Below are 23594 nucleotides of genomic sequence, written 5' to 3'. Positions count from 1 at the left end.
TTCTTCCGTCGCTTCCGGGTATGGGTCTTCGGGAGCGGGCGTTCCTTCTTGATTGACAGTCTTCCGAGAGGCTTCCGACGGTCGCATCCATCGCGTCACTCGTAGCCGAAAGAAGCCGAACGTCGGTGCGGCTCTATACTGCGCCTGCGCACCGACGTTCGGCTTCTTTCGGAAAATCGTGACGCGATGGATGCGACCGTCGGAAGCCTCTCGGAAGACTGTCAATCAAGAAGGAACGCCCATTCCCGCAGCCCATACCCGGAAGCGACGGAGAGGATGCATCTCGTAAACGGGTAAGTACTGCACATATTTTAAAACAAATAGCCGATTCCCCTAGACAAAACGAGCAGGAATCTAAGGGGAAAAAGTGCCCTCTAAGGGTGAACCCCCGCTTTAAATTTTTCCACAAAGTGGAAGAAAAGCCAAGTCCAGAATAGATCCAGAACAAATCCAGGGGAAGCACTAAAGTCCCAAAAACCGCCACTAAATGATCCCAGCTCTAATCGCCCCATGCGGTACAGATTCCACCTGCTTTCTGGTACCCCATCTTCCCACTGCAGTGCTGCCAACTTCCCTCCTCGCCTTTCCCTCCGACTGCTGCAGGGAATGTTTCAGGATTGAGGGGGGAAGGGGTGGTAACCATTTTTTTTTACCAGCCCCTTTCTTTCTTTCTTTTTTTTTTTTTTTTTTTTTTAAATGAGCACAGTGAGTGGATCTGTACAGATCGCTCCGGCGTTTATTCTCGGCTAAAGCATAGTAAATGATGCTGCCCAGCACAGAGCACTTCCCATTCCTTCACTGTCCAGTGCAGATCTTTCTCAAAAGTGAGACCTCAGGGGTCTGTTTAAGCCGCCCAATGGGGCACCTGATAAATTATAAATGAAAAACATAATATTGAAAAAAATTATTTAAACAAAATTGTAAAAAAAAAACAGGCGGACGTCGTCCTCTGCCCGGCGGGTGTTCTCCCCTGGCGTGTTTTTGCTTTAGGGGCACACCCTAATGCAGTATGCTGCACACATCAATAAGTGCCGGACAGAAATATTTTAGGTTGAGAATTGTACATTATGAATTATTGGTTAAATTGAGATCTCTGTATATATTAAATATATTTATGGTCAGGTTTTCCTCTAAAATTGTATTCCCTTTCTGGAGCAGGTCCAGCAGCACAAATTCCAGCATTCTATATGGACACAAGTCATCTATTTAATACACAGCATGCACGCATGGCTCCAACTTTAACACAGCAGCAGCAATACCAGCAACAGGTGAGCATCTTAATATCGACTTTCTCCTAATAGTTGGCTTTGAGATTGAATACACTAGCTTTGACAATCCACATGAAAACATTATCAGCTTGGTGTTTAGTATAGCACAATTGTTCATTTGTTTGCAGCTCTGTGATTTTACCGGTCTAGAGTTTATATGTTCTTTTGATTCTTTGGGGCGTCCCTTTTTGTTTTTAAAGAGGAACTACACTGCATCTGAGCACCACAACCCAAAAACGCTACTTTAATTCATTGTTAATATTGAAAGCAAGCTCACCCATTCATCTGTGTCTTCATGCTTTATTTTCCTGTAAAAATGCTTTGAAAAGCACCCCCTAGCTTTTCTGGCTGTTGACCATCTTGAATAAGGACTGAGTCAGATTGTGACATTGGGCCGCCTCGCTGACTCATTGATGGAATACAAAGCGTTCTATGAATGGCTGAGCGCCGCTCAGGCTGATGCTATTTTGTTCCTGGTGTGAGATGGGAGCATCTCGTCTCTCACCCGGGAACACCTCGCTGTGTACTGTAAATGGCCTCAGCTACATACAGTTTATACAGCACATCCAGCCACACATGATAGGTAGGGAGTTTGAGCCAGCTCGGCCCAAACAATCCTTTTAAACTGAAACTAAAGCTGGAGATCGGCTTTAATATATCCCACCCACTTTCAGCTGCCATTGTAAAAATATAATAATCAATATTCACTTTACATGACAGTGGTCCTAATGTTATGGCTGATGTGTGTATGAATGCGCTGTATAAAAAAAAGTGCTTATTTCATGTACTTGTATAGCGCCATCAATTTACGCATCGCTTTACATGTATATGGTACATTCAGACCTGTAAGGCAGAAGGCATAATGAACTAGTATGCATACCAGCTCATTATGAAACGCTTACATTAGAACGAGTTGTCGGTATCTCAGCCGGTCTACGCCGAGAGAGATGACATGTTGCCTCCGCGTGTCTTCCGGGTATCGCGGCTCCAGTGTTGTGAGCGACTGGAGCCGCAATGTCGTCACTTGCGCGCGGGAGACTTCTTTCTGGCAAGTCCGGCGTCTGCCAAGCTTTCAGCCGAGAATCCCTGATGCGCATGCGCCGCCGAAGTCAGCGGCCCCTATAGGCTTACCTGTAGGTAAAAGTAAAAATGTGACTATACAACCAATTTAAAGTGGCCTAAAAGTACTTTGGTCATTGCCTGCCTAGGGGCATGGGTACAAGTACAATAGATAATTACAATGTCAGAATAAGGCAAATGATGGCCATCCGTTTTACTACAGGTCTGCGAGGTAAAGAGACTCGAATAACCTAGGCATAGTTAACATGGGCTTAGCTGGTACCACACTTAAAAGATGTATTTTATGATGAAAACTCATCAAAAGGTAAATTGATATGCATTGTAACAAGCACATCTCATGTTTTTTTTTTAAATGATCTAATTGCCAACCAAATCCCTCAAAATTGATGCACTAGAACATTAAAGCCATGTATTAACATAAAATAAAATACCTAGGGGTACTAAGATCTTTTCAAATTTAATTTCATCTTCTACTGTATTTATCTTTTCATGTAACACAGTGCTGCTTTCTCTTCTAACAGCATATTCTATAGATGAGATGGGGTTTCTTTCACAGGGTGACTATAAAGTATATGACTTGTGTTATTGATGTTTACTGTTCCTTCTTCTAGATGCCTATTCCTATATTTGCTCCTTTGCAAGGACAGCATCAGGCGCAGCTTGGTCTAGGACATGCTTCTGCGGTTTCTCAAGCTCAAGAATTGTTTACTACTTCTCTGCAACCTTACAGGTAAGACACAAAAAAAAAATCTGATTAAGCAATCATCTATAATTTTACAATGCATATTAGGAAAACCAGTCTTTTTTTTTTTTTTTTTTTTTTTTTTTTTTCTTCAAATGGGGGGCAGATTTGCTTGACTGCCTCACACTGTCCGCCTTTACCAATAATTTAGTTGGCTCTACCAGGCTTAAGTAGGAGTTTGACATTTCAGATTTTGAACCAAATTCTCTGCTGCTTTTCTTATGTGCACGGACCATCGGCTCTTGTGCATCCTGCTGTATTTACCTTAATGTTTAAGAAAAACAGTGGCACGGTGTCCCACTTGGCGACCCATCAGGTTCAAACTGCTTAACTTTGTTTTTTCATCACATAGGGGACAAAAAGTCCCCAATGTGGTTATTTTTAGGTGACAGGTACAGGTCTCCTGTGGGCTCCACTGAATGTTTTGTGATGCACATCGCACTGCAATACATCCTTTCCTGGTTATGCTAGTCGTGTTAAGTGACGGGGTGACCCGGAAGTGACGTCACGCGTCGCTTTCCGGGTCACAGCAAGAAGGGCAGGAGTGTGTCCACTCTTCTCCCTCCCCTCCACCTGCCAATGTCCGTACTAGGCCCGCAGATGGGCTAGCGGAACCTGGAATACATGGCAAGGTCGCGCGCCGGTACTAGGAGTGTGTAGAAGCAATAAGGAGGCGGCGCAGATGCCCGAATGCTTCCACCTTACAGGTAGGGGTCTGCCTGTCAGTTTTACACACATTCCCAATGGTTGGGAGGGTCGATGCATTTGTAACCTTTTACACCCCCGAATATAGATGTAACGTGTTGCAAAAGGTGAACTTATGTTTTAAAAATTGCAGCTATTTGGTATGTTGGCAAACGGATCGGTCTGCGCAGTACTGCACTAACTAGCAGGTTGGATTGCAATGTAGCAAGCTAGTCTTTAATCCAGTACATGAACTTTTATTCAGTTATTGATGACTTGCGTAATGGGAAATTTTATATTTTTCGGTTGTTACTACAACAGTAGGTAACGGAAGTCTTCCAATGGGGATGTCTGGGTTTGTCAAAGGGGATATATGTATTTCCTCTCTAATTTACCTCACTAATTTAAGTGAGGTAAATTGGTGAGGTGGTGAGGTAAATTGGTGAGGTGGTGAGGTAAATTGGTGAGGTAAATTGGTGAGGTGGTGAGGTAAATTGGTGAGGTGGTGAGGTAAATTGGTGAGGTGGTGAGGTAAATTGGTGAGGTGGTGAGGTGAATTGGTGAGGTGAATTGGTGAGGTGAATTGGTGAGGTGAATTGGTGAGGTGAATTGGTGAGGTGAATTGGTGAGGTGAATTGGTGAGGTGAATTGGTGAGGTGAATTGGTGAGGTGAATTGTTGGTGAGGTGAATTGGTGAGGTGAATTGTTGGTGAGGTGAGGTGAATTGTTGGTGAGGTGAGGTGAATTGGTGAGGTGAGGTGAGGTGAATTGGTGAGGTGAGGTGAGGTGAATTGGTGAGGTGAGGTGAATTGGTGAGGTGAGGTGAATTGGTGAGGTGAGGTGAATTGGTGAGGTGAGGTGAATTGGTGAGGTGAGGTGAATTGGTGAGGTGAATTGGTGAGGTGAGGTGAGGTGAATTGGTGAGGTGAGGTGAGGTGAATTGGTGAGGTGAGGTGAGGTGAATTGGTGAGGTGAGGTGAGGTGAATTGGTGAGGTGAGGTGAGGTGAGGTGAATTGGTGAGGTGAGGTGAATTGGTGAGGTGAGGTGAATTGGTGAGGTGAGGTGAATTGGTGAGGTGAGGTGAATTGGTGAGGTGAGGTGAATTGGTGAGGTGAGGTGAGGTGAATTGGTGAGGTGAGGTGAATTGGTGAGGTGAGGTGAATTGGTGAGGTGAGGTGAATTGGTGAGGTGAGGTGAATTGGTGAGGTGAGGTGAATTGGTGAGGTGAGGTGAATTGGTGAGGTGAGGTGAATTGTTGAGTCATTGACGTTTCAATAAGTGTATGCAGCCAGTATAACCAGGTATAAGACGTGGCAAATTAGAACTGGCATGTGCAGCATGCTTGTATCATAATAGGTTATCCTTTAAGTCGGTGATATGCAATTAGCGGACCTCCAGATGTTGCAGAACTACAAATCCCATGAGGCATAGCAAGACTCTGACAGCCACAAGCATAACACTCAGAGGCAGAAGCATGATGGGACTTGTAGTTTTGCAACAGCTGGAGGTCCGCTAATTGCATATCCCTGCTTTAAGTTAACATATGCTATGAGAAATCAGATTTAAAACTGGCTAGACAAAGTGAGATTTCACATGCTTTTTGGCTTTCATTTAAATTAGTTTGTGTCTCTTGCAGGTCTCAGCAAGCATTTCTACAAAGCAACTTGTCTCAGCCTTCTCAAGTTGTCTTGTCTGGTGCTACTTTGCATAATTTTCCAGGAGTACAACACCAGGATCTGGCTAAAGCGCAAAGTAGTCTAGCCTACCAACAGACTACCAATACACAACCTATTTCTATTTTATATGATCATCAGCTTGGCCAGTCTGGTTTGGGCGGATCTCAACTGATTGATACACACATTTTGCAGGTAAGGATGTTGAAGATATTTGACTATATATTGTACATATTTGTATGTTCTGAACATGTTTAGAATGCTTTGTTTTAAACGCATTTCTCAATCCAAATTGTCCTCAGACTCGTCAAGGATTAGGTCAGCCTTCAAATCTTTATTCTGGGCAACAGAACCAGACAAGCTTCTACAATACTGCCCAGTCTCCTACTGCACTTCAGCAGGTGAGCACAACCAGGGTTCTTGTTTCCTGGGTGTTGGTGGCTGTGTGCGCCTCCATCCCAACTTGATTGCTTTCATTTTCATGTGTTCTCGTCGGGGGCAACTAATCTGGAATATACCGTGTAGCCACAATGTGTCACCTGAATTTCCTTGGCACTGGTATTTTAGGATTCTAGGTGAAACATGCACTTCTGTGTGTTTATTTTTCAGCTCAGAATAGTTTATTTTTTCCTTTTTGGATGTTGGCTTCCCACAAAATTTGAAGGGTTTTTATGACTGTAGAAAAGAGGTTGCATCCTATTTTGATGTGGTCCTAACAATTCCTGATTGGTTTTACAATGCCAAGTAGCAATGTCATTCTTTCCTGCTAGTATCTCCAGTTATGATAGCAATTTTCCAACTTCATGAAAGGCTGCTGTGGGAGCAGAAGAGCCATCAGGTTTATAAAAACCATTAAAGTGGTTGTAAACCTTTACATATATACTCTGTAGGGAATATCCTCGGGTAATATACAGAGATGAAGCAAATCATCCTACATAAGTTGTATCAGTCTATCTGCAGTCTTCTCTACATCTATTCAAAGTGCAAAATGCATAAGCTTGTCTTGAGAGTCCAGAAAAAGGGGTAGAGAGCTGAAGTTACACTCTGGAAAGCTTTGAGAGCTGATTGGAGGGAAGGGACACAGCTCACAGGAACAGAGCTAAGGCTGTCAATCAACTGGGCGGCCCTCGCCTGTCACCTTTTTTCTCTTGATGTAAGGAAAGTTTGTCAGAAGTGACTCATGCTGATAGCAGCAGACGGTAATGAATCTTAACGTGGATGTAAACCCGAATATTTTTAATTTTTTTTTGCTGTCACAATGTAGAGTATAAGATTTCCTATCATCTGTGCCCAGTCTTGTCACAAAGAGTTAATCCAGCTCTGAGCAATCCTTTCTTTCAGTGAAATAAACGGACAAACAGGAGAAAACTTTTGTCTGTTCTCCCCCCTTGCTTTGAGTGACAGGTTATTTACATATCTCATGCACTTGCTTGAGACAGGCATTATTTTTTAATTCACATTCTCACTCCTTTTCTGAAGTCATGTTACTTTTTTGGATTTTGACTGGATGTTGGTGATCATAGCAGTTTTTACAGCTCTACTCTGGAGCTTCAGAACGCCCTGGTCCTGCGTTTTTTTTACAGCTCAAAAACGCCTATGCCATTTGCAGCTCAAAAACGCCTATGTGGGCATGATGCCATAGAATAACATGGACAGGCGTTTTTAAGCTGTAAAAAACGCTCAGAAAAGTGGCTTCAAAAACGTCAGTGGAAATGAAGCCTAAGAGTGGCTTTACATCCAAAAAAGGAAAAAATTAGTTGCGCTAAACCATAAGTGAGTATAAATTATTCAAAGTGAATAATAATAAATAAATTGATATAAATAGTGTCCATAAGGTCCAACGGACAAAAAATCGTAGTGAAAGTTCAAATCAGTGAATTGATGAGTGAAAATATACAGCGTGACTGGCAAGCATAAATCCTCCACCGGTGCAATAGATGAATATATGATTATGCGCTTACCAGAAGGGCAAGCAAACGAGGCTTGCAGCTGGAACCCCCAGCTAGGGTCTTTATCAGGAACTGCCACTGACACTCTAGATGGTATTCCTCCAATTATGTGGATAGGTTCAAAATCCAAGGTGCATGAAAGAAATATATATCATATGGTGATGTACCGCAAATAAATCAAGTTATAGTAGCACACCAAAGGAAAGCCACCACCGATAGGTATCACCAAATAAGGGGGACTCTTACCAGACTTATAAAAACAGAACGCTTGTGGCCAAACCCAGCCAGGGCCTTTAAAAGATTGCCTCCAATTCACCAGCCAGAGCAACAAGGACTCTTACAAGCAGCCACAGCGAAGTATATCACCAAAAGAAAAATGAGATCCACATAGTGATTTACCGTAGATCAGGGGTCCTCAAACTTTTTAAACAGGGGGCCAGTTCACGGTCCCTAAAACTGTTGGGGGGCCGGACTATAGTTTAAAAAAAAATATGAACCTATGCACACATCTTATTTGAAGTACAAAAAAAACAGGAAAAAACAATACAATATTTAAAATAAAGAACAATTTTAATCAACATAAACTTATTAGTATTTTACAGACTCCCTTCATTACGGAACCCCAGCCCCTGCCCCCCCCATCACCGATTCCTCTCCATTACAGATCACCCCCATCAAAAATTCCCCCGTATTAGGTCCCCCCAACACAAACTTCTCTCCATTACAAAGCCCCCAATAACAGACCCCCAACACAAAGGGAGGGGAGAGGATAGAGAAGGAGCAGTCAGGTGGAGGGTAGGACAGAGTGGGAGCAGCCAGATGAAGGGGTGGATGCAGCCATGTGGAGGGGAGGACAGGGTGGATGCAGCCAGGTGGAGGGGAGGACAGGGTGGATGCAGCCATGTGGAGGGGAGGACAGGGTGGATGCAGCCGAGGGGAGGACAGGGTGGATGCAGCCAGGTGGAGGGGAGGACAGGGTGGGAGCAGCCAGGTGGAGGGTAGAATAGAGTTGGCGCAGCCAGGTGGAGGGTAGAATAGAGTTGGAGCAGCCAGGTGGAGGGTAGAATAGAGTTGGAGCAGCCAGGTGGAGGGTAGAATAGAGTTGGAGCAGCCAGGTGGAGGGTAGAATAGAGTTTGAGCAGCCAGGTGGAGGGTAGAACAGGGTTGGAGCAGCCAGGTGGAGGGTAGAACAGAGTTGGAGCAGCCAGGTGGGGGGTAGAACAGGGTTGGAGCAGCCAGGTGGGGGGTAGAACAGGGTTGGAGCAGCCAGGTGGGGAGGGTAGAACAGGGTTGGAGCAGCCAGGTGGAGGGTAAAACAGAGTTGGAGCAGCCAGGTGGAGTGGAGGACAGGGTGGATGCAGTCAGGTGGAGGGTAGAACAGGGTTGGAGCAGCCAGGTGGAGGGTAGAACAGGGTTGGAGCAGCCAGGTGGAGGGTAGAACAGAGTTGGAGCAGCCAGGTGGAGTGGAGGACAGGGTGGATTCAGTCAGGTGGAGGGTAGAACAGGGTTGGAGCAGCCAGGTGGAGGGTAGAACAGGGTTGGAGCAGCCAGGTGGAGGGTAGAACAGGGTTGGAGCAGCCAGGTGGAGGGTAGAACAGGGTTGGAGCAGCCAGGTGGAGTGGAGGACAGGGTGGATGCAGTCAGGTGGAGGGTAGAACAGGGTTGGAGCAGCCAGGTGGAGGGTAGAACAGGGTTGGAGCAGCCAGGTGGAGGGTAGAACAGGGTTGGAGCAGCCAGGTGGAGTGGAGGACAGGGTGGATGCAGCCAGGTGGAGGGTAGAACAGGGTTGGAGCAGCCAGGTGGAGTGGAGGACAGGGTGGATGCAGTCAGGTAAAGTGGAGGACAGGGTGGATGCAGCCAGGTGGAGTGGAGGACAGGGTGGATGCAGCCAGGTGGAGTGGAGGACAGGGTGGATGCAGCCAGGTGGAGTGGAGGACAGAGTGGTAGCAGCCAGGTGGAAGGGAGGACAGGGTGGATGCAGCCAGGTGGAGGGTAGAACAGGGTTGGAGCAGCCAGGTGGAGTGGAGGACAGGGTGGATGCAGTCAGGTGGAGTGGAGGACAGGGTGGATGCAGCCAGGTGGAGGGTAGAACAGGGTTGGAGCAGCCAGGTAGATGGGAGGTAAGTTCTTACCTTGGAGGGTAATAAAAGAATCACTGACTCCCTCAATGCCTCATGGCATTCCTTCTCCTCTCTTCCTATTCCCCCTTCCGCTCGGCATGTTGGGGGCTGAACTCCTCTCAGGGAATCATCATGGGGCCTGCTGGTATCCAGGACTACAATTCCCATAATGCTCTAGTTTCCCAGCTATTGGCTCTGAATGTAGCCAATAGAAGCAGGCATTGTCAGGTGAATTCTCTGCTCAAAGAGAGGGAGGGGTGGAATTCCCCCGCAGCTGCGGCTCTGCCTGTGTCCCTCCTCAGAGCCTGTCAGTTTCGTCGCCACTGCCCTGTCACTAGTTTCAGTCCACGGGCCGGGTAAATCACACTGGCGGGCCGGATACGGCCCGCGGGCCGTAGTTTGAGAACCCCTGCCGTAGATGATAAAAATTGAATAAAGCAATTTGCACTTACATAAAAAACAGTCAGTATCGGCATAAAAAATTCGAGCCGGCCGGCTACTACGAACGCCCGTCCTTCGGGACCTAGACGCAGCACGTCAAAGCGTCTCCTCCTCCCGACGTACGTTTCGTCAGTATGTGACGTCGTCTCCCCTCTGGTTAGAGTCCCCCTTATTTGGTGATACCTTTCGGTGGTGGCTTTCCTTTGGTGTGCTTCTATAACTCGATTTATTTGCGGTACATCACCATATGATATATATTTCTTTCATGCACCTTGGATTTTGAACCTATCCACATAATTGGAGGAATACCATCTAGAGTGTCAGTGGCAGTTCCTGATAAAGACCCTAGCTGGGGGTTCCAGCTGCAAGCCTCGTTTGCTTGCCCTTCTGGTAAGCGCATAATCATATATTCATCTATTGCACCGGTGGAGGATTTATGCTTGCCAGTCACGCTGTATATTTTCCCTCATCAATTCACTCACCTGATTTGAACTTTCACTACGATTTTTTGTCCGTTGGACCTTATGGACACTATTTATATCAATTTATTTATTAATATTCACTTTGAATAATTTATACTCACTTATGGTTTAGCGCAACTAATTTTTTCCTATTTTGTCTGTATATTGTGTGTATATCACAATTTTTGTTGCAGCTTTTTTATTCCTTGTTTACATAGTTAGTTAGCGCAGTATCACATTTTTCTCTTGGCTTTACATCCACTTTAAGCCCCGTACACATGGGCCCAAATGTTGAAAGACAACGGCCGAAAAAAAATGAGACCAGTACACACTATAGAGCGGGGATATGCAATTAGCGGACCTCCAGCTGTTGCAGAACTACAAATCCCATGAGGCATAGCAAGGCTCTGACAGCCACGAGCATGACACCCAGAGGCAGAGGCATGATGGGATTTGTAGTTTTGCAACATCTGGAGGTCCGCTAATTGCATATCCCTGCGGAGGGATAGCCTTTGTTCGTATTTCATGCCTGAGGCTTACAACCACTTTCGCACCCCACTACCTCACTCCAGACTATACAGAACTGTCAGTTTTGGGTGAAGTTGCACTAGAAGTCTTCAGATAAACCACTTTTCACTTTCAAGACTATTATTGAAAATGAAAAATTCGAAATTTTGAAAATCGAAAATGAAAAATTTGAAAAATAAAAAATTCAAATATTCGAAATTTGAAAAATAAAAAATTTGAAAAAAAAAATCTAAATTTGAAAAAATCGGAAATGAAAAATTCGGAAATTTTGAAATTCGGAAATTCAAAATTCAGAAATTCAAAATTTTCGGAAGTCTGAAAATTTGAAAATAGTTTTTTTTTTTAATACGAAAATTCGAAATGAACAAATTTTCGTTAAACGAATTACAAACTAAACGAATTGCACATTGTCTACTGTTTATGTAAGCTTTCACTTTAAACTTGGCGTTTGTACTAGTGAGATTCTTTTGACTTTGTACTTCCAGATGACGTTACCAATGCAAGGATCACAGCTGTCCTTGCCCAACTTTGGCTCAACTGGGGGGCAGCCCCTAATTGCTTTATCTCAAACCCTGCAGCATGCACCTCAAGCGCAACACCAGAATCTCTCTAGGGCAGGCCAAGTGAGCCAGGCTTACCGAGGCCTAATCCCTTCTGGCAATCAGCATGGCATGATGGCTCCCCCTGGCAAGGTGATGACTGCAAATATATTGTTTTTTATTTTTCAGGAATGATGTATTTAATAGGGTTATTGTTAAATGGGCACAAAATACTATGAAATGGCTGTCACTTAATACAGGGACTTGACTTATCTCTTAATTGTCAGTTTAAAAATTAAAGGAATTCTTTATTTTGAGGCGATATGCAAATCCATTCTTGTGTCCTTGTAGACATCTCTGCATCCCAAGCTTTTGGTTTAGAGCAGTGGTCTCCAAACTGTGGCTTGGAACACTATTCCTCCCACTAATACTACAAGGTGCTTTTCCTTTTAAACCAACACGGAGGCATGATTCCTGTCACTGATGCCAACAATATGGCTTTATTCCTACCACTGACCCCAAAAATTGGGCTTTGTTCCTACCACTGACCCAAACAATGGGGCACTTTTCTTTCCGTTTGACACCAAAAATGGGACACTATTCCTCCTGCTGACACCAACTGCAGGGCCCTAGTCCTCCCACTGTAACCAATGATGGGGTACTATTCCTTGCCCTGATACCAACAATGCAGCACTATTCCTCCCATTGACACCAATGATGGGGCACAATTACTTCCCATGATAACAATAGGGGCCTATTCCCAATGACACAGATTGTGGGGAACCATTTATTTCCTTAAATCGGGAGGTAACCCATAAAAAAAATTTTACCCTTAGATTGATGCTCATTTTGTCTAGGGGAATCGGCTAGTTTTTTTAAAATCAAAGCTGTACTTACCGTTTTAGAGAGCAATCTTCTCCGCCGCTTCCGGGTATGGTCTTCGGGACTGGGCGTTCCTATTTTGATTGACAGTCTTCTGACAGGCTTCCGACGGTCGCATCTATCGCGTCACGAGTAGCCGAAAGAAGCCGAACGTCGGTGCGGCTCTATACTGCGCCTGCGCACCGACGTTCGGTTACTTTCGGAAAATTCGTGACGCGATGGATGCGACCGTCGGAAGCCTGTCAATCAAAATAGGAACGCCCAGTCTCGCAGCCCAAACGGTAAGTACAGCTTTGATTTAAAAAAAACTAGCCGATTCCCCTAGACAAAATGAGCAGGAATCTAAGGTTAAAAATTGTTATTTCCGGGTGAACCTCCACTTTAATATCAACAATGGGGCAATATCCCTCCCACTAATACCAATGATGGGGCTTTCTTTACTTGACACCAGGGTATTTTCTACTCTTACTGGCCACAGTGCGACCCCCTTAAAGTCGGAAGACTTGTTAAAAAAAAAAAAAAAAAAAAAATTGTGGAGACCCCTGGTTTGGATCATAGTTAGGATCTTTTATCCTACATTAATCTAGTGGGTTTGAGCCGGTTTGTGGTTATCAGTGCACGATTAGGGAGCCATGACACCCTATGAATCTGAAGAGCAAGGGGATGTATCCCCACTAACAATGGGCTGTGGCAAAACGCCACCCCAACCAACGGAATGATTGTCTTCAGCTACTATCCTAAAATAAAAATTTAATCCATGTTTGTCTGAACTTGTGTTTTAAAGAGTTTAAATTGGGAAGGGTAGGTGAAGACTGCATACAGTAAAAGGCCAACAGTGTTTGGACACCTGATTACCACCTATATAGGCTTGTAGGACATTCCAGAACCATGGGCAATATAGAGTTGGCTCGTCCTCTTGCTTCTATAAGAGCCTAAACTCTTTTCTGGGAAGGCTTTTCAAAAGATGTCTGAGTTTTCCCCCTGAAAATACATTCCCATTCAGCAAAAGAGCATTTGTGAGTTCAAGTACTGATGGTTGAAGCCAGGCCACTAGAGCCCTCTACACTAAACTCTTCAAACCCTATTTCCATGAAGCTGGCTTTGTGCACAGTAATGCTGGAACAGTATTTCCCCCAAACCATTTCTACACAGTAGGAAGCAGACAATAGTCTAAAATTACATCATATGCTGTAGAATTAACAGCACCCTTCCCTGGAAATACCTGAGCTACATATTTAAAAGGGGCATCTATTTTGGCCATATGATTGATACAATGCTCAGGTGTCCACCATTTTGTGTGTGTGTGTATATATGTAACGGTCACCACCGTTTACGATATTCCATTCCATCAACCCACGACAGCTTATCTGACAGTCCGACAGACATCTCCAATACACATCCCTCAGACTTTTCGGCACCGGTCTGACATAATTAACATGACCTAATTACTACACCTGCGAAGTCAGACGTTATGACTCTCACCTGCTATTCACAAAACACATTCCTTTACTAAACATAATTGACACGCTAATTCCCTACCCCTGAAAGTAGACATCTGACCTTTCAGACTTAATCAGTACAATAGACACAACACAGTATAAGCATCACACAATGGACAATGAAATGTCTTTCAGGAGCCTATTGACCTGTTGTGGGTCAGCATGAAATCACCTGTAATATGTCCAGATCTCCTGCAATACATGAATTATCAGTTATCAGTCTCCCTATTGAATTTTGTGGGTATCTATGATTGGGTTATTTCACTTTTCTTGTACTGCTAGTGAGGAGGGGCAGCGCCCACTCTAGGCTATTGATCTCCAAGGAGCAAAGTTTTATGCCATTGTTTCTGTGCCTCAAATGTATGTAAATTAGAAATGCTTTTTTTTTTTTTTTTTGCGCAACACACGTAGGGCAGGCCGATGATTTCAGTGGGCTGCTCTACGTGCGATAAAGGCAACAAAGTAGCTCATGGAGCTTTTTGCCATGTTCGGTTTGCTTGGTTTTCACCAAATGTTTTTGTTATTTTTTTTGCGCTTGCTTGCATGCTTCAAAACACGCATTTTGGATGCAATTAATGATTCCAGAATTCATGATTCAGGGAATGCGTATGGAAACGCTTGCTTCTGTGCATATTCGTAGAATGTGCAGATGTGAATGGAGCCTTATAGTTGAATTCTGGTGGACCAATTCACTACCTGCCTTCAACAGCAAATCTCCCTGCTGTCGTTCTCAGATTTGACACACTACCCTCCCCTCATTACACATGCTTCCATAGTCTCAAACAAAATGCCTTCAGTAGAATGGAACCTTTTCATTTCTTTAGTAAGTTCTCTGATCCGGATACAGAAGTGAAGTCCAAAATCTGTAATAGTTTAGGTAGATGTAGCCCTTAAAGTAGAAGTTCAACCTATTGAACCTAAAGTAGAAGTTCAGCCTACACCCGACTAATGCTAAACTAACTTGCAGCCACATTCTATACATCTATCTTGCCATGTAAAGAACAAATCGCTGTACCTACCTGTTCTGTCGCTACTCCTGTCTGGTCCCAGCATCAGCTGTCATTGGTTGCTTCAGTGTGTGCAGGAGAGGCAGCCAGCAACGGAAGCCCCATAGTAACTTGGTGGGTGACGTCACTTCCCCGGCATTTCTCCTGCACACAGCATCTGCCGCTGGAGATCAGACCGGCTTCAGAAAGGGCATGTATAGTGATTCCTTCTTTACAGGGCTAGATGGATTTGTTTTAGAATGTAGCTGCCAGTAGATTTAGGTTTTGGGTGAACTTCTACTTTAAGTCCTCATGCACACTGGACATAAAAAATGCTGCCTATACAGGTGTTTGCCGTTTTTTCTTTCAGCCTGTAGAAGCAACTGTTAGCCTATGTGTCCATGTACATTTGGGCGTTTTTACAGGCATATTCTCAGAGGAGAAAAAATAAATAATGCTTGAACGCCTGTAAACTTGGCGTTTCAGCACTTTAAGCGTACATTTTTCGAGTGCGTTTTGGAACAATGCTTATAAATGTAAATGCGCACAAACAGGTGGTACAGTGTTTTTTAGTCTTCGGTCACACTGAATCTGACTTTGAAATTGTGCAACCTCACTTGAAGCTGCGTGTTTTCAAAGTCGCATGTCAGTGTGATTTCAGGTGCGACTTGGAAAAGATCGCACCGATTTGACAGTTTCCATTGTGGACAATAGGGTGCGACTTGTCATGCAATTTGAAACTTAAAGGGGTTGTAAAGGATTTTTTTCCCCCTAAATAGCTTCCTTTACCTTAGTGCAGTCCTCCACTTTCCTCATCCTTCGATTTTGCTTTTAAATGTCCTTATTGCGTCTGAGAAATCCTCACTTCCTGTTCTTCTGTCTGTAACTACACACAGTAATGCGGGGCTTTCTTCCTGGTTTGGAGAAAGCCTCTTGAGGGGGGAGGGGGCGAGCAGAATAGTCGGGACACTCTCTACTCTGCAGAGAAAGGAGCTGTGTATTAGTGGGCGTCCTGAGAACACTCCTGCTCGCCCCCTCAAGATGCTTTCTCCACACCAGGGAGAAAGCCTTGCATTACTGTGTGTAGTTACAGACAGAAGAACAGGAAGTGAGGATTTCTCAGAAGAAATAAGGACATTTAAAAACAAAATCCAAGGATGAGGTAAGTGAAGGAGGACTGCACTAAGGTAAAGGAAGCTATTTAGGATTTTTTTTTACCTTTGCAACCCCTTTAAATCGCATGACAAGTCCCACCAGTGTGACCAGGGGCTTATGCTGCATTTTTTCTGTCACCTCCTCTGCATGGACCATGAAGGGTATACTATGCTGTAAACGCACTCGGCATGCGCTGGGATATACATGTCATTTTGTCATGAAATTGCATTGTTTTAATGTATTAGTATGGTAAAATCCAGTAAGGAAGGCTGACAATCAAATGGTCCACTAATACTTCCATTCTAATCATAAAATCACTGTGTATTTTTTATTTACATACATTATGAATAAATTGCAAACCTGCAGTTTTTATATTTTCATCCTCTTGAATAAATGTGCGCAGATTTGTCCAGTCAGCAGACATTAAGATTGTATAATTGTATGCAAATTAAATCTGCATTTAAATATTTGGTAGAGTAGAAAAGTTTTAAAAAATTGACAGTTCTGAGTTGATCATACAGTGTGTGTGTGTGTGTGTGTACGCACGCGCACGTTTTTTTCACCATTCATCCCTTAATTTAAAGTAGTGATTTTACATTACTGAAAAGCCAGCAGTCTAATCGAGATCTGTAATTCCTTTTTGTAGCTATCCGATATGGACCTAAAGCCTTATGGTGCTTTGGACCATGTGAAACCTGGTACACCTCCTATAGGAAGGAGCACCACACCAACTTCCAGCCCATTCCGGTAAGTTTGTTGTCCTAGAACTGAAGTCTCAGCAATCTGTACAGACAACTTCAGTTTAGGTGGCAAGTTTTTGTAAAACGTCTGCTTGCCTTTGTACATTGTCATATTTTCAATAATATATAGACTTAGGCCCGGATTCACAACGCGCCGACGTATCTCCAGGTACGCCGCGTAAGTGCAAATATGCGCAGTCGTATCTATGCGCCGGGCCCATAAACTAAGATACGCCTAAAAACAGGCTTCATCCCGCCGGCGTAGAGTGGGCGCATATTTACGCTGGACGCATTTGGCGCTCCAATTGATTTTCTATTCAAATATGCAAATGAGGGAGATACGCCGATTCACGAACGTACGTGCACCCGACGCAGTGCGCGTAAAGTCATAGGTCCGGCGTAAAGTTAAGCCCCATAAAATGCAGGTGTAACTCAGCAGCATCCATGCAAAGGGCGTACAGGAGATACGCTAAGGAGGCATAAATGTGCGCCGCTGTCTGTGAATCCGGGCCATACTGTTTAAATATAGTTTAATATTGTGGTATATTTTCTTGTGTTTTCCAGGGCCAATTCTACCAGTCCTAACAGTCAGTCAAGTAAAATGAATAGCTTGATTTACCAGAAACATCAGTATACATCAAACGCCAATGTAAGGATGGGCCAGCCTCCCTACCCAACACAGTTCCCACCTCAGGTAATACAGAACTGCCTACTTCAGTCTTCCAAAAATACATATTTGTGTAATGGTGACACGTTTTTTTTTCATTCCTAATGACTATTTCCTAAAATGTCCCAGTCGACTTAAATCATACATTTGTTTCCTGAGTCTGTCTCTGAGGAGATCTCTGCTTGAATTCGGATGTCTGCGCACATGCTGTGGCCATTACAAGCATGCACCCCTCACTTTGTTGTATTTTTAATATTTCAAAAGAATGCAGTTAGGGTGGGAAGCACCGAGGACATGACAACTTCAGTCATTAACTGAAAGATTGAGATTACAGCCTCAATTCCAAGAAATTTGGGATGCTGTGTAAAATCCAAATGAAAACGGAATGCAATGATTTGCAAATATCAAAGAAATGATTTTATTCAGAATAGAAAATCGAAACTGTTAAACGCAGTAATAAACTTCTGTGGATGGAAAAAACAAAAAATCCCATGCAAGGCAATGTCATAATGCATTGCATACTATCACATGAGAGACTTGCCTTGGAGCCAAAGCTTGTACTCTTGATTCCACCAATTCAAGGTCCCCTTTATTAGAGCTTGGCATAGCCACACTGTCTTTTTATAAAAACAAGGCATGTAAATACCTTTTAGAGCGATCTTTAGTCCAGTCATGTGACTCGCAGCCGCTTTACATCTCTGATTTATGGCTCCTGCAGGAGGGGCCGAGATCTCCATATGACGTCAGCTGAGGCGGTCAATGAACTTGACCTACTAAATACGAAAATTCTCCTAAAGGGTTCTTTTTTTTGTTTGTTCAAAAAAACAAAGATGAATCTTTGAAAAAAACTTTTTTTTTTTTTATTGTGAAATTTTCCAGCTACATGTAAATTTAGTATGTGGTCACAAAGCCATCTGGTTGGCACCTGGCACACTTTCTACATTGGGAAATTTCATGTAGAACAAAGACATGTAAATACTTCCTGTTTTTTGTGTTTTTACACATCTGCTTAACCATCCAAGGAAATCCGTTTTATATTTTACACATTTCACTTTTGTTTTTGTTTTTTTAGAAAGCCTTTGATTTTAAGATTTTTAAGGAACTTGTAGGCTCTTGGTTATCAAGTCATGAATGCGGATATATTTAAAGCAGGGGTTCACTCTAAAAAAAAAAAAAAATCTTGGTCTACCATGCCATCCAGCATACTAGCGTCAGCTACAGTATGCCCTTTTTTTTTTTTTTTTTCCGCTGTACTCGGTTTAATCCATTAGTTAAGTTTCAGACTCCCGCGGGGAGTAGGCGTTCCTATGAAGAGGGGAACATGATTGACGGCCGGCTATGGCGCGTCACGCTTCCCGAAAATAGCCGAAATAGGACTTGGCTCTTCACGGCGCCTGCGCAGTCAACTCCTAGTCTGTGCACAGGCGCCGTGAAGAGCCGAGTCCTACTCCGGCTATTTTCGGGAAGCGTGGCGTGCCATAGCCGGCCGTCAACCATGTTCCCCTCTTCATAGGAATGCCTACTCCCCACGGGAGTCTGAAACGAGGCTAATGGATTAAACTGTGAGTAAAGCGCAAAAAAATAAAGGCATACTGTAGCTGACGCTAGTATGCTGGATGGCATGGTAGAAAGTTGTTTTTTAGGGTGAACCTCAGCTTTAAAGTGGTTTTAAAGTCAGATGTATTCATTACTTTGATTCTCCCTGTTTTAGGTCCCTGTTCAGTACAGTGTATGGGTTTTCCTAAAACTATGATGCTGAATACCTTCTTTGCAGAGCTCTGCTGTGCAGTCATGTGACCTCCCTCTGCTTTCCTTCTGATGCGAGTACAGTGGGAGGAGCTGAGATTCAACTCTGAGTGCAAGCTGGCAGAGGGAGGTCGCATGTCTGCACACCAGGGCTCTTCAAAGAAGGTATTTAGCTTTATCATTTTAGGAAAACACACACTGTACTGAACAGGGACTTAGGGGTCTCCAAACTATGGCTATCCAGTTGTTCAGGAACTGCAATTACCATCATGCCTAGTTATATCTGCTCTGCAACAGCTGGGGGGGGCCGTAGTTTGGAGATCCCTGACCTAGAAGATCAAAGTAATTAATACATGTTTCCTTACTTTACAAGCACTGGGGTTGCTGCAGAAAATTGAATAACATGGGGAGGGATGGGGCGATCGGGTCACACACACAGGCTATGGAACTGGAAGGGAGAGAGCTGGATGACCGAGTCATGTAATCTAATTACGCTATCATGGATCAGAAGGCATGATAAACGTGGACAGTTTAAACGGGAACACAGGAACAGGCAGGATCAGCCAGGTATTGTACAACAAGGAAAAGGATAATTGACATGGCAAAAGCACTGTGCTATATCTCGTGTCTTAAAGGGACCCGAGCTTCTTTTTCTTTTTCTTTTTCTTCTTTCCTGCAAATAAGTAGAAAGGACTTGTAATGTTATAAGAATCCTTAAGCCATAAATGGCAGATATACTTAACCCCTTTACCTTGCTAGTATAGTTTTCCCCACAATAAGAAGAGCTGTGGGTCATGGTAGGTGAAGTTTAGTTTATTCTTTGTGAACGAATATGCTTACAAATGTTAATAATAGAAACTGCTTGTTGTAAGCGGTGTACTAGAATTCTCTGCATGTGGTAACAGATTAGTGTTTGTACCAGGCATGTTTCTAACTACACTGGTCAAATGTTGGTTATTTTTCTGTTTTAAGAGACCTTTTTTGAAAATGTTTAATTACTTTTTTTCCTTGTTTTACTGAAATTGGTGTCTTGGCATATAATGGAGAAAAGCGAAAGTTCCGTACAAACTCCTGTTGACTAATCCGCTGGGTTCTTGTTTTTTCTTCTTCTTCAGATGCTTTCCCAGCCTAACCTGGTGCCTCCAATGGTCAGAGGACCCCATCCAAACTCTTTCCAACCACCAGTTCAACGTCCACCAATGACACTTACCAATCAGATGCCTCCACAGATGCCCCCACAGATGCCCACAGGCCTGATGAACCATCCACGTTTGCACCATGTGTCCCGTGCACCACCTGTTCCACCTTCTGGGGTGCGAATTAATGCTGCTATAAGGGCAGAACAGGATCTGAAGGTCAGCATGACTTATGAATTTGTAAATGATACTTTGTAAAACTTTTGTGTGTTTTATTTTCCACTACATGCAACTGGTCAAGTCTTGATTCTGTATGGTACCTTTATGGTAATTTATGGATCATTCCTGCAATCAACATTCTGTAGAACTGCTGTATCCTAATGTTACACAGAAATGTAAAAGATTTTTAGGTGTAATTTCTTAATGAAATGATATTTTGCAGAATGTACAGTATATAGTTAGGGCTTATTTAATAAGTCAAGGGACAGAGTGTAACCAATAGCAATCAGCTTGAATTTGTGAATTGTAACTGCTTTGAATTGTCTCAACACTGTTTTAGTGTATTTTTTGCATACTTGCTGTTTACATTGCCTTAATAAATAAGTTTGTTTATAACATCCAAACCGTTTTCCTAAGTGAATTGACTAGTATGAGGCTTTTTCATGTGTATTTTTTATTTTATTTTTTTTTTCCTCTGTGTGCCCTCTACCCATAAGATCATGGACTGGTTTTTCATTATTCGTACATTTTTTTTTTTGCACCTAGCATTGTTTTCAGTCTGATTAGTAGTTCGGAGGGTACAAGAAACACGATTTCATTTTCAGTTGCAGAATGAAATATGGTTTTGATGCAAAGACAAATTTGTAAACACCTTGGCACATCCTAATTTATGGGACACATCTCTTTCCCTTTTTCTTTTGCTTACCCTTAAGGCAAAACAGAGAGCGGAGGTATTGCAGTCTACACATAGATTCTTCGAGCAACAACAGCATCAGCAGAGCAAACCAGTGATCCCCAAACCTCAGAAAGTCACCCCAGGTGCCACCAAGCCTTCAGACTCTATACCGGAACCCTCCTTAGTCTCCCAAGAAAAGGTAGAAGAGAATCAAGCTGCTGCCGCTGCTGCCTTGCCTCCAGCTGCAGTGCCGACCTCTACCAAACCCATCAGAACTGGACCAATAAAACCTCAAGCCATCAAAACGGAAGACACAAAGTCCTAGAGATAGCTGGAAAATTCATGTTCTGAGCACTAAACTGAGGTGTATCGATTATGAGTTTTTTATGTTTACCTAAGATAACAGCAGCTCATCTAAAAGTAGGAAGTGGAGATAGCAGAGCATAGTTCGCTATTGTGTGAACAGGGCAGAGGAGTCTTCAGTGGCTATACTCTCAGCATTTCAAGGTGTGAAAGGTAGAAGATACTATGTCCAGAAGGTTTTTTTTCTAGTTTCTACTCAGTGTGTCGTGGTTGTTTTAGAGAGTGCAGCCTGTATGCTGGAAATCACAAATGTCTATGTAAGGGATTGTGTACCATCCAGAGAGGCTGACGCTGAATGGTTCGTAAGAAACACTACCCTACAATTCTACTCTTAATAACTGTGCCGAACCAGAGTGAGTTCCACATGCAACATAGGATTTGTATACCCAAACACGCTTTATGGTCTTGTTTAGGGTTACACTGTTGTATTTGTGTCACCTACTGGGTTTTCCCCATGCATATAAACATCAGACGCTAGTTTTCCCACCCATTATTCTCCCAATGTATCATCTAGATGTTACTGATAAGAATCCTTAGACTGGGCTCAAGCAGTCGGTATTAGAGGTTGCAAGAGATAATCTGAGCACATGCCAAGGCTGGCCATACATTATGCAGGTTGAGGGAAAGAAAATCACTCGATTACCCATCAATATAGTCAGTTGACTATTGTATTCTGACAGCAGGACCTTTCTTCACCTTTAGAATACAATGATCACTGCTGGGGGCTATAGCCAAAAAAAACGACCGGCTGGTTGTAGATCAACTTCAATACAACCAACCTGCCCGTAGGTGGATCGAAATTCGGCCGCTTTCTGCTGAACTGGCCGAGTTCCCATCGTCTATGGCCAGCTTAAATTTGGTCTGAAACAAGGCATTCTGGGTTTAAACAAGAAAACAAAGCAGTCATATGTTTATTTCATAGTAAGTGACTTAGCTGCTGATTTGTTTCCCAAAAACAGTGCTTTGCTAAAGCAATTTAAACGATTGCCATTGTTGCTGCTGTTTTTAAATGTTTCAACAATATCGCTCTATACTGTACCCTTCAAATCTGACCTCTTTGCGACCATATTTTTTTTTTCTTCTGAACATAGAATCAAGTTATACATCAACTTTTTTTATATAAATATATATAAATATAAAGGAAGTGGAATAAAGCTCTGCTGATCTTAACACAACACTGAACCTGTACATTATAAGATATCTTGTAAATGCAGCTATGTTGTGGTAGAAGTGTTCTTATTAAACTTAAACACTCATTTTGTCCAATAAAGGGTGATTTTTTTATTTCTCCCCCCCCCCCCCCCCCCAAAAGAATTCCATCATCTGATGCTTGCGAGCTGTGTGAAGTTATTCAAATGAAATAATAATTGAAAAATGATCTATAAAAAAAAAAAAAAAAAAAGTTGCTATATGATTGATTAAATGGCACCCTTGAGTATTGACTGTGGAAAGGGAAAGAGATTGGAATGTGTCAGTTATATTCACCTCTGTAAATCCAGCCTGTGGCCGTCCAGTTTTGAGTCCTCGCCTCATTGTCAGAAATATCCCAATTGACTCGCAAAGATCCAGCACCTAATGGAAAAGGTGCTGATCTGTCACCTGCTTTATAGCCTAACTCCAGGTTTCTTGTGACTTTAAATGCTTTGTTTGGACCAAGCTAGTCGCTTCGCTGCATTATTAATTGTTAGGAATCGAGATCGCAATTTTTTTTCCCCCCTCGCAAAACATTTTTTGATTCTTTCTATGCAGAGTTCTCTGCTCAAGCTGACAGCTGTCAAAATAAATAAATAAAAGAAACAGGCAATCTGCCAAGTATCACAACATTCCTCAGCCGCTGAGAAAACTATAGACCTTGTTCTTTTAATCAAAGGATTGAACTTCGGTCTGTAAATGAGGGAAGTTTAACCATTTAAAGACAAAAGCATTTTCTGACACTTGTTGGTTTCAAGTTAAAACCATAATTTTTTTCCTTGCTAGAAAATTACTTGGAACCCCAAATATATATATATATATATAATGTGTTTTTTTTTCTTCTTCTT

The 23594-nt window shown here is 43.0% G+C and overlaps 1 protein-coding gene across 3 annotated transcripts in view; it reads left to right on the top strand.

The window, feature by feature from the left end:
- Positions 1-22957, top strand: part of PRRC2C (proline rich coiled-coil 2C) — a 98219-nt gene extending 75262 nt beyond the window's left edge. The window contains exons 27-35 of one of the 3 annotated variants that reach the window (XM_040360135.1): positions 1159-1268; positions 2960-3078; positions 5412-5643; positions 5751-5849; positions 11433-11639; positions 16655-16755; positions 17313-17442; positions 20277-20516; positions 21230-22957. In XM_040360135.1, the coding sequence (XP_040216069.1) occupies positions 1159-1268; positions 2960-3078; positions 5412-5643; positions 5751-5849; positions 11433-11639; positions 16655-16755; positions 17313-17442; positions 20277-20516; positions 21230-21517 (1526 nt within the window). In that variant the 3' untranslated portion in view covers positions 21518-22957. Of the gene's footprint in view, positions 1-1155; positions 1269-2959; positions 3079-5411; positions 5644-5750; positions 5850-11432; positions 11640-16654; positions 16756-17312; positions 17443-20276; positions 20517-21229 lie in introns of all 3 variants that reach the window. The other 2 variants (XM_040360136.1, XM_040360134.1) reach the window with 2 other exon arrangements.
- The last annotated feature ends 637 nt before the right edge of the window (positions 22958-23594 follow it).

Source organism: Rana temporaria, chromosome 7 (assembly GCF_905171775.1).
Source record: "Rana temporaria chromosome 7, aRanTem1.1, whole genome shotgun sequence".
Taxonomy (NCBI): Eukaryota; Metazoa; Chordata; class Amphibia; order Anura; family Ranidae; genus Rana; species Rana temporaria.
Note: the sequence above shows the minus strand (reverse complement) of the source record. Positions and strands in the feature narration are given on the sequence as shown.